The 11,750-nt window shown below is 40.6% G+C and overlaps 1 protein-coding gene across 1 annotated transcript in view; it reads left to right on the forward strand.

Annotated features, from left to right (window-relative positions):
- Nucleotides 1-8,421, forward strand: part of Phlpp2 (PH domain and leucine rich repeat protein phosphatase 2) — a 69,326-nt gene extending 60,905 nt beyond the window's left edge. The window contains exons 18-19 of the mRNA XM_076838225.2: nucleotides 1,337-1,568; nucleotides 3,585-8,421. Of these exons, the coding sequence (XP_076694340.2) occupies nucleotides 1,337-1,568; nucleotides 3,585-4,739 (1,387 nt within the window). The 3' untranslated portion in view covers nucleotides 4,740-8,421. The remainder of the gene's footprint in view (nucleotides 1-1,336; nucleotides 1,569-3,584) is intronic.
- Nucleotides 8,422-11,750: the final 3,329 nt, after the last annotated feature.

An 11,750-nucleotide genomic window follows, 5' to 3' on the forward strand; every position in this document is an offset into this window, starting at 1 on the left:
CCACTGAACCAGATATGGTGGCACATTCCTGTAATCCCAGTGGTTTGGGAGGCTGAGGCAAGACAAGTTCAAAGCCAGTCTCAGATATTTAGCAAGGCCCTAAGTAACTTAGACTCTGTCTCAAAACAAAAAAAGGGCTGAGGATGTGACTCAGTGGTTTAGTACCCCTGGGTTCATTTCCCTGGTGTCCCCCACAAAAATGTCTAAGCCACTTAAGGGCAAAACCCCCAACTACTGAAAATCTTAGGTAATGGAGTGTCTTGCACATCTGGTGGGCTGCATAAAAGGATATGAACAACTAAGAGGTTGTAAACTTGTATACTCAAGGCTGAAATGGAACAGTCTGGAGCTCAGGCCAGTTTTAACTGTCATTTACACAAAGCATTGTATTGGAAAAGGAGTCCACTTTTCTATAGAACTGAGCTGGATACTTGACAAAATTAAGGGTTTTGGAACTCAATTAAGAAGTACCTTCGAAGAACCAGGCAAGGTACCATGCATTTTTCATCATCTTTTTTTTTTTTTTTTAATACTGGGGATTGAACCCAGGGATGCTTTACCAATGAATTACATCTCAGTTCTTTTTATTTTTTATTTTGAGACAGGATCTCACTAAGTTTCTAAGAGTCTCATTAAGTTACTGAGGCTGGCCTTGAACTTGATATCCTCCTGCCTCAGCCTCCCAAGTTGCTGAGATTAGAGGGCTGTGCCCTGTGCCCAGCTTCATCCTATATCTTTAATTATCAGAACAAAGCAAACAGGTAGATATTTTATCAGAGAAATTTCTTAGAGAAATAACTTGATGAGGATATGTAGCCAATAAATGACAGAGCTGGAATTTGAAACTAGATTCTTCTGGTAGTGTCTGCTCTGTGTTAGTATTGTGTCCTAAGGGCAGGCAGTGTTCAATGTATTTTTCCAGGACTGGTATCCTGACCATCTTCAGAAACTTATTAGGCCAGCCCCTTGCCCAGTGAATCAGAAGCTCCAGGGCTAGGTCCAGCAATCTATGCTCTAACAATCATCAGACTCTTCAGATGATTCTGATATGACGAAGTTTGAAAACCCCTGATTTAGGAAGACTTTGATCAGACAGACAAGCAATAGAGAAAGATGCACTTGCATTGCCCATCCCCCACTCTCTCTGTAAAGTTCTTTTTTTCCCATCAGCTGAGAGTAAAAGGCAGTATCACCCATAGCAAGAGTCAGCCTTCAGGTAGATAGGGGTGAGGCTGCTTCACAATCCCATGGCAGAAGAATGAGGGAAGGATGGGTATGAAAGACTGCCACTTTTAAACTAGCCACTGTGTCCTCATTTTTCTTTCTTTTTAAACAGGAAATTAGGAATGGCTGGCCAAAAGCTGGGTTCCTCTGCTCTTCTGTGCTACATCCGCCCTGACACTGGTGATCCAACAAGTAGTTTTAGCTTGACTGTGGCTAATGTTGGCACGTGCCAAGCAGTCCTGTGCCGAGGTGGGAAGCCAGTGCCCCTTTCGAAAGTTTTCAGCCTGGAACAGGACCTGGAGGAGGCACGAAGGGTGAAGGATCAAAAAGCCATCATTACAGAGGTGCATCTCGCTTTCTGCCAGTCACTTTTGCTTCCCAGTTCTAGTGAAGAGTGCTTTGAATGGAGGCAGTGAAGGTCCATTTTCTTCCTGTCATACCTTGTAAATTGTATTCAATGTAGATAAATGTTCATTTCAGATGGTTTCAGTAAGAGCGCTAGAAGAAAATCTGAGCAGTTAAGGACTAGCAAAAAGAAGCAAAATTAATTAGAAAAGTCCTAATTTGCAATTAGGACTTTTAAATGAATAGCTAACAAGTAAAATGAATGTTGTGTCTCATTTAGTTCCCAGCTCATCTACTTTGCTATTCCAAACAAGACAAAAGACTTCTATTTGTTTTTTTTTATTTTTATTTTTTGGTACCAGGAATTGAACCCAGGGGCACTTAACCATCGAGCTACATCTCCACTCCCCCACTTTTAAAATATTTTTTTATTTTGAGACTGGGTCTCTTTGAGTTGCTTAGGGTCTCACTAAATTGCCGAGGCCTGACCTCGAACTTGTGATTCTCCTGCCTAGCCTTCTAATTCTCTGGGATTACAGGTGTGCACCCCCATGTCTGGCTCTACTTAATCTATTTTTTTTTTAATGGATTGTTGTGCTTTTGGTGTTAGATCTAAAACCTCGTTGGCAAACTCAAGATACTCATATTTTCTTCTGTGTTATCTTCTAGGTATTTTATAAAAGTTTTGATTTTTACACTTAGGTCTTGGTCTGTTGTGAATTAATTTTTGTGAAAAGCTTAAGGTCTGTGTCTAGATCTTTTTTTTTTTTTGGCATGTGTATGTCCAGCTGTGCTGGCACCATTTTTTAAAAAGATTATTCTTTCTCCACTGTATTGCCTTTGTTCCTTTTTCAAAGATCAGTTGGCTGTTATTTGTGTGGACTCTACCACTGAGCTACATCTTTCCTACCCCACTTTGTTTTAGACAGGGTCACCAAGCTGCCAAAGCTTGCCTTTAACCTTAGCTCCTCCTGTTTCAGCCTCCCAAGTATTTGGGGTTACAGGTGTGCACCACTGCAATTTTATGTTATTTTAACCATGAATAATTTTATCTATTATTTGCCAAGTACTGTTCCTTCAGAGTTTTGTTTAACATTACAATAACCCCCATTTTATTTTCATTTTCCAGATGATGAAAATAGTTTAGTTTATGGCAAATTCTGATAAATAAAAGCCAGAGAGTGACTGCAAGTGTCATATTAATTTATTGATGATTTCAGAGTTTTTGTTTTTTTGGGTTTTTTTTGGGGGGGGGGGGAGAAAAATCAATAAAATCAATTTCCAGCATATGAAATTCCCAACCTGCACCCAGGGATTTCCTTTTCATCTAAGTTTAGAATGATAGGGGATCCTATTTAATCTGCTGTTCATTCTTGGTGCAGCCCTACAGAGTAGGTAAATTATGCTACATATTTCAGACTTTCCCTTTAGGCCAAATAACCATAGAGATCATTTAGGACTTTAGCTACTTAGAGTTTTATCCATTGGAAGTCTTTTCAGTTACCAACTGCCTTTAAATGAGAAATTATTTTTAGTGATATATCTGAGTTTTGACCTAAGAGTACTAGGGATGGGAGAATTAAAGACAATTTTGCTCATTATATGTCTAACATGTTCCTCGCAGCATATCCTTCATGTTAGAACAAATATCTTTTAAGAAGGTGGTTCCTGAGCTGGGGATGTGGCTCAAGCGGTAACATGCTCGCCTGGCATGCGCGGGGCGCTGGGTTCGATCCTCAGCACCATATAAAAAAAAATAAAAATAAAGATGTTGTGTCCACCGAAAACAAAAAAATACACAATATTAAAAAAAATATATTCTCTCTCTCCTCTCTCTAAGAAAAAAAAAGAAGAAGAAGGTGGGTCCTGGAGTTCACTTAAAATTGTGCTGATCCTAGGGCACATCATATAATAACATAAATAATTTTATTTTATTTATTTTAAAATGTTTTGGAGAATGAAAATGTTGCATGTTTTTGTTGCTTTCTCAAAATTTTTATTCTGCTCATCTCTAGGATAACAAAGTGAATGGGGTAACCTGTTGTACCCGGATGCTGGGCTGTACATACCTTTATCCTTGGATCCTCCCCAAGCCCCATATATCTTCCACACCACTTACTATTCAAGATGAATTGCTGATTCTGGGAAACAGAGCATTATGGGAACACTTGTCATATACAGAAGCTATTAACGGAGTGCGTCACGTACAAGATCCATTAGCAGCTGCTAAGAAACTGTGTACATTAGCACAGAGCTATGGCTGTCAGGATAATGTGGGGGCCATGGTGGTTTATTTGAACATTGGTGAGGAAGGCTGCACTTGTGAAATGAATGGACTCACCCTCCCAGGACCTGTGGGATTTGCTTCCACCAGCACCATCAAGGATACTCCTAAACCAACCACTCCTTCCTCCAGTAGTGGCATTGCCTCTGAGTTCAGCAGTGAGATGTCCACCTCGGAGGTGAGCAGTGAAGTGGGCTCCACTGCTTCTGATGAACATAACACTGTGGGCCTGGAGGCTGGTTTGCTTCCACGGCCAGAGAGGCGCTGCAGCCTCCACCCAGCACCCACCTCTGGGGTGTTTCAGCGCCAGCCTTCTTGTGCAACCTTCTCCAGTAATCAGTCTGACAATGGCCTTGACAGTGATGATGACCAGCCTGTTGAAGGGGTCATAATCAATGGCAGCAAGGTAGAAGTAGAAGTAGATATCCACTGCTGCCGAGGAAGAGATCTTGAGAGCTGTCCTACCCTTACAGAGAATTCTTCCACCCCATGTCCTGAGGAACATGGTAGAGGGTTGTTTTTTGGGATCCGGAGACAGAACAGTGTAAATAGTGGCATACTTCTGCCAATGTGTAGGGACAAAATGGAGTTACAGAAGTCTCCTTCTACTTCCTGTCTCTATGGCAAGAAGCTCTCCAATGGCTCAATTGTGCCCCTAGAAGATAGCCTGAACCTCATTGAAGTGGCCACAGAAGCACCCAAGAGGAAAACTGGCTATTTTGCTGCCCCTACTCAGCTGGAGCCAGAGGATCAGTTTGTTGTACCTCGTGACCTGGAGGAAGAAGTGAAGGAGCAAATGAAACAGCATCAGGAAAGCAGGCCTGAGTCCGAGCCCAGTGAAGAGGATCGGACCGAGCCCCCAGAGGAGTTTGACACAGCGCTATGATTCTGCCACTGTTGCGGGCACAGTGTGAGAAAAGGCTTTTGTGGTGTTGGGGAGGGACCCTTCCAGAGGCATTTTGCTTCTGTGTTTCTAACTAGAAATGTGTGGGGTAAAACTCAAGAGCCCAAAAAGGTGAGAGCTATCAGGGCCTGACCCTGGATGAGCCAGTACCACCATCAGTGTTAAGTTTTGCATTTAACCTGCATTGGAATTCCCAGAGTTACTGGGAGGAAAGCAGAAGTCGTTCTCTGTCAGTCCTACCACCTGCCATTAACCCTTTCTCTCCTAGGATCATTTTGAGAATTTGCCTGCCTGGGCAGGAAAGGGACTATTTCTGTGGAGGAAATAACTGAAGGTTGATTCCCTTTACTAATTGCTGCTGATGGATCTCCGTGACAGAGAAATCACCTTATCTTTCAGACTAACTAATGGGGTGTGATGTGACTAGTCACATGGCTTTTCATTCTTCTCTACGAGAATATAGCCTATCAAAATGATGTTTATTGGAGATGTAGAACCAATCAAACAGATAATTTATGTAAGTAATGTAATGAGAGCACTTTTCATTGACTGTGAACTTTTTATTTTTGAATCTGCACTCGAGCCAATCTTCTTAGAGGCAGCCCAACACCTTTGTCCATAGGCAGAGAGATAATTGGGTATTGGAGCCTTCTGTGAGGGTACTTGGAAAGACCCTGGATTGAGCTATTGGATGTCAAAGTGTGAAAGCTCCTGAGGAACATGGGGTAGAAAGGAATCTTCTTTTGGGGATAAAGCTGGGGAAGGAGCAAAGACTTCCTTCCCCATATCAGAAAAAGAGTCATTCCTTAACAGCTGCGATACCCACTAGGAATGTGATTTGAGCAGATCACAAGGTAGGCACTTGGGGATTGGCCTCTCTCCCTTACCGTGTGGTAGAATTGGCAGCCAGCTTCCTGACAGGCAGGGCCAACACCAGCACTGCTGGCATCCAGGAATCTTGAATTAGAGCAGATGATTCCCAAACAGATGGAGGCTATGTGAGAACAGATGGGTGGATGGAGCTCACAGGTTAGATGTGTTCCTTCTTTCTCCAAAGTGGAGAAATGGTTTTCTAGAATGTTGGAAGTGAGTTGTCAAACCTTGCACTAAAGGTTTGACAATGTACCTATCTGAAAACTGCTAACTCGCTTCATGTGGTTTCAGAGTACTGGACTCAATACCAATATAAGACAGACTCGAGAAATTCTTAACTTGATTTTTTTCTTTTTTTTTTTGCACATTCCACATAACTCTAGCAAAATGCAATTCCTTCTGTATGTTTGTTGCTTTTTCCATTAAAAGATTTTCTTAAGCAAACTAATTCCTACTTCTTTAGTCCTACAAAATTTTGGTATTGCTTGATTTTACCCATTGAGAAATGTGCTTTGAAGTTTTAAGACATTTCATAGTTTGAAAACAAGAAAACAGAGTGGAACCATTTTTAATTTGTTTCATCAGAAACAAAATGTTAAATATAATGTTGGAAGTATATGTTAATTTCTTTGTGGGTTCTTTTTGGGAGGGTTTGGGGGGAGTTTTTGTTCAAAGCAATAGTCAAAAATTAGATGACCTGTCCACAAATAGTTATGTCTCTTCATTCTCTCAGAGGCCCCATACCCATGTGCATGTGTCATTAGGGTACATTCTTAGGGAAAGTACCCCATTCTGTATACCACATTGGCTACCTAATGTTCAACTCTCAAGAATTTGAACTTGAGTCCTCAAATCATCAGGAACACTTGACTTCCTTCTGTCAAACTACTGATCAGCTACTGAAAAAATTTAGAACTCAGGTCTTTGATTTGAAGTGGGGAATATGGTGGCTCATACAAAGTTTAGGTGCTGTTAGAAAGATGGGTACAATAGTATGTTGCCACCTTATTTTTATATGGGAATGAAAAAAGAAAATGAAGGAAAAACCCAAGATGTTAGTGATGGGTGATATCAAACATCTTCCTACTCAGACAGCAGAACCTTTGGGTTCTGAATAGACTAGTGAGTGATGTTGTCTAAAAATTAAAGCTATTTTGGGAAAATACCACTTTAGTAGTATAGTCTTATAAAAATTGTCATTTATCTGTGACTACTTTTCTTCTATTTGTTTCCTGTCCTACTTATTGGAACCACCTCAAAACCCAGGTCCATATTGACCTTTCCAAAAGTAGTGTGTTTGCTTTTTGGTCAACAAAACTCTGAAATTCCACATGTATTTTGATGTGGTGGAGTTATTTTCAGGTATCATTAGGTCTGATGAAAACCTCTATTATAGGATATACCAAAACTGATAATTCTTTTTTTTTTCTTTTTTTTTTTTTGCAATTTCCTTTCATTCATGTCCTTCTACAATTGTTCTGTATTAAAACAGAAGGTTAAAAGGCCATAGTTCATTACCAAAAATACATACCCCATTTGACCTATGAGGTAATTGACAGATGTTGTGTTATCTGAGTAGGCTGTCAAATGAAAGCCAGTAATCTGTCTGCAAATGAGTGTCATTTTCTCAATACCTTAACTCAGAGGGTATGTTCCCTGGGTGGGCAGAGTACAGGTGATCCCTAGCATGGAGAGCCTGGTCTTTGCCTGATTCTTGGGTCTCTGCATGTACCTCCCACTTTACAGAGTTTAAGATAATTTCTGGAAAAAAAAAAAAACAAAAAAAAAACTCCTGGTTATGGGTGCAGTTCAGGAGTCCCATGGGGAAAGGAAAATACATGTAGCTTGTCAGCCAAGTATCCTTATATTTATCCAAATGGATTGGAAATACATCCGAAATTTTCAATGTTGGTATGACATAAAGCTCTAGTGCTACCATAGTCAAATCATTGAATTACCATTTCTGACGTAGTGAGGGCTTTATTATACTACTGTAGAGTGTATATGTGCAATAAGTCATTGAACCCATTTTCCTGGCATACAGAAGAGCCAACACGAGCAACATGGCATCACTGGGTGCTATTACAATTGCTTGTAGCGAGTGCTATTTTCCAGGAGATGGAGCCAGTTATGTTTGGCAGATCTATTAAATGATGCTCTTCTTTCTATGTAGACCTTCAACAAAAGCAGGTACTTGGAAGCCACAGGCTCACCTTCTTTATCTATTTAATAACTATCAATGAAGAGACCTCCATAAGGGAGCATTTGGCTGTTAATGATAAATGTATCAATTACTAAAGAATTAGTCTCCAAGCCATCCAGTGATGTCCACAGCATCACTGTAGAACTGTCTTGTCACTTTTTACTTCCCTCTGGGTGGAGCCTTCCAGACTCCCCAATCATGGACACAAGTTATTCTTTCTTTCCAGTTAGTGACTTTGCCCCGTGATTGGGTAAGTACTTCCTAGACTGAGAAAAGCGGCTACAATCAAACCTGCTCTGTTTCCCTCATTTGGTGATTAATCAGCATAAGCTCCTTGTATTCTAAATCTCATGCACCTCTCCCAGATGCTGTAGGGTTTCTCTAACTGTTTTGCCACTGGATGTCAGCCAGACAGTGGGCTCATATCTATGGTTTTGTGCAATCATCGTTGTATTGTAGTCCTAAGACTCATTATAGTGTATTTTTGATATTTTTGAAATGTGTTAAATTTTTTAATTCAATAATATGAGCCAGAGCATGCTGCAGCAAATCTATTGTTTGTAAAAAATAATAATAACAAGAATAAATAAAATAAAATGGAATCTTTTTCATGCCTTTGTTTTAAAATGGAATGCTTATTGTTTTACAAATATTTTAGCATGAATCTAGAATTTTCTCCCTAACTTTTATTATAGAATTAGGTTCTTAACCAAAAGTAGTTTTAAGATCTTTCTTTCTCTTTCTCTTTTTAAAAATATTTATTTTTTAGTTGTAGTTGGACACAATGCCTTTATTTTATTTATTTTTATATCGTGCTGAGGATCGAACCCAGGGCCTCACACTCTACCACTAAGCCACAACCCCAGCCCCTTTCTTCTCTTTCCTGCTTCAGGAAGATAAGCAAGAACAAACACGTGGAGTATATTCCATGACACTTTGAGGCTATATGAGTTAAAGCAAAATATTCTTTGAAGGGGAAACAAGAGACAGGTAAACAAGAAATGAAAGGCAGAGACCAGGCAGAGATACACACGAGAATTTATTTATCAGAACTGACAAATAAAAGCCATCTCTCTATAGCGGAGAGAGGGGCAAAACAGGCTTGGGTTCCAGGACTTTTATAGGGCAGGCTCAGGAATCAGAGTTGGTCCCTAATGCCGGTGGTTAAGGGTTGGGTTGGTATGAGGGAAAGGTGAGCCTTTCTCAGAAAGGCCCTTGGGCAGGAAAGCAAAACTTTTTCCTTAATATGGCAGCTGTCACTTAAGATGGCCATCTAGATGCTAAGCAAGGACCTTATATTCTTGATCACCTTTTGTAATAGCTTTATATCACTGTAACAAAATATCTGACACAGCTTACTTTTGAAGAAGAGTTTGGGAGCCTTAGGGGCATGGCACTGGCATTGGTTCAGGTCTCAGCTGTATCATGTCATGGTGGATAGCAATGGCAGAAGCATGTTTGGGAGCCAGCAATTACATCTTACATCAAGGAGCAGAGAGAGCTGTGTGGGACCCAACTTAGGCTTTTACATAACAATCCCCTCAGAACTACTAGAGGATCCCAGGAGATCCATTTTCTGAGGACTTGTACCCAGTGACCTGAGGTCCTCCTCCCACAAGACCTCATCTCCCATTAGCACCACCCTGTGTATCAAGCCTTCAATCATAGTGGACTCTTGGGGGACACTCCAACTACACACAAACAGCACCATTTCAAGTGAAATAGCAATAAAGGTTTTTAAGAAACATCATATCCTGACTTGGTTCATATGTTCCCAATGATGGGAAGCAGTCCTTATTGACATGAAGGTTATTAGCTGATCAGAAGAAACTCAATTATAAATGATCTGCAGCTCTTCTTAAAGAATCACAAAGTGGGTGATGACAGGCTGTGTGCAGAGCGGGCCGTCACATGTTCCATAACATAATGGCTTCATGGTAGAACATCAGTTTAGTGGTTTTTGCTTCCAACATACTTTTAATCTACTTAAAGCCTACAAATGGGTGCTGCCATCCTTGCCCCCACTGTTGTCTCCTGACTTCCAAGGAAGATTAGCTACCTTGCTCCAAATAAAGGCCATGTTAAAGGCATTTTGCAGATTTCCTCATCTAGAGAATGAACATTTTGAAAACTTAGGTTTGACAACTGTTGCCTCAACACCTGATTACTGGTTACTACACCACCATCTACTTTAATACCCTAGTTCCATAAGATATGCCTCCCTGGTCAGGGTGGCAGAAACATTTCTTTGGATATGTTCTGCATTTCATACAACATTCCCTAGGACACTGAAGGCAAAAGCATGTTAGTCACCATCAGGTGATTCAGTAGGTCTGAGTTCTGTCTGTTACTTGAAAGTTTTGTCATTTAGGCAAGTTATGGCACTTTCCTAAGGCTTGCACACTCATGTGCTCTCAATTCTCTCTTTCTCTCGTGCTGAGAATTGAACTGAGTGCCTTATGCATGCTAGGCAAACACTCTGCCACTGAGCTGCATCCCCACCCAGTAGTTCTTATTTGTTAAGATAGTATCTGTCATCGGTCATGAACTTAAATAAGAGGACCCAAAGTACTTGAGCACAGTGATGTACTTGGCCCATAGCTTTCAATGAAATGTTAATTATTGGGTAAAACACTTGGTCTTCTTGAACCTTGTTTTCTATAACACGTGAATAACAAATCTTGACAAGTGGTGAATAAGTGCTAAAGCTTTTGAACCTTATAAAACCGTGGACATGCATGAGTATTGTTAAATTCACCCATAGGCTCCTATCAGTGAAGAGAGCTGCATCTCAGGAGCAGTATCCCAGCTGGGCCTGGGCACAAAGCTGAAGTCAAGTAGTCCAAAGTCCCCATTTTATCTAGCAAAAGGCCCAGCATGGGCAAAGATCATTTAACAGGGATATGATCTTTGAGAATAAACGCTAGTTGAGACCAGTGTATGTGTGCATTGTTCTCTTGAGGAGTGGGTGTTTGTTTTTTACTGCTGTTAAAATCTCTGCCACTTGAGAAATTTGTGTGGACTCTAGTCACTGCCCCAGGCTAAGGGTGACAGGAAGCACCTTTCTGTGGCATAGTGGACTTTATTCCAACTGAGCAATAGAGATTTCCAGTTGGTTGTTTTCTTCCAAACTTTGTTCTCTCATTTTTTTGTGAATTTTACTTCTGACTTTTTTTTTTTGTCTTGGATAGGTTCCATAAGAATTAGCTATGGAAAAGCAAGAGAATGTGAAAAAGACCCAGATAAAGAGAATGTGAATATTTCTAGTTGGATCTGACACAAACGGAAACATTTGAGACTAACTGTAAAGTACAAGAACACTTCAGATGACAATTACTGAAAAGACGTTCAAGATTCCATGTCAGAAATCTGTTACATTATGAAGATGGTGCAGGGGGATGAGGGTCACTCTCTTCCTTGGAAGGCCTGCAAGTAGGGGAATGCAGAAGTGAGAAGTTCTCCAATTAGCCTTTGGAGTCTAGTAAAATTAACTGCTTTATCTTTGAAATTAGTTGAATGACATCTTTAAGAAGCTTGTGAGTTTTCTCACTATTTGGAAGCCTCATGTTTAAAAAAATTTAAAATACTTCAAAATGAATTCCAGTGGATGGGAATAGAAACCCTCTAGGAATAGCTGGTAGGAAATATTTTCCCTGAGCCCCGAGGCAGGGGTCCTGAGGACAATCAAGTTTGCTGAAAACATCTCTTTCCCAGAAACCCAACTCCCATCTCTTAAAGACGGGGGCTGCTTGGCAGTATGCAGGTGCAGGGGACACTGGTGGCACTCAAACAGAAGAATTCTTCCCCTCTGGGGACAGGGGAGATTTACCCATTTAGAATTCACTCACAGCACTGCTTTACAGTCTTTCCCTTGAACCAAGCAAGGATTGCTTATTCCTTTTGACGACTCAAGATAG

Source organism: Callospermophilus lateralis, chromosome 18, assembly GCF_048772815.1.
Source record: "Callospermophilus lateralis isolate mCalLat2 chromosome 18, mCalLat2.hap1, whole genome shotgun sequence".
NCBI lineage: Eukaryota > Metazoa > Chordata > Mammalia > Rodentia > Sciuridae > Callospermophilus > Callospermophilus lateralis.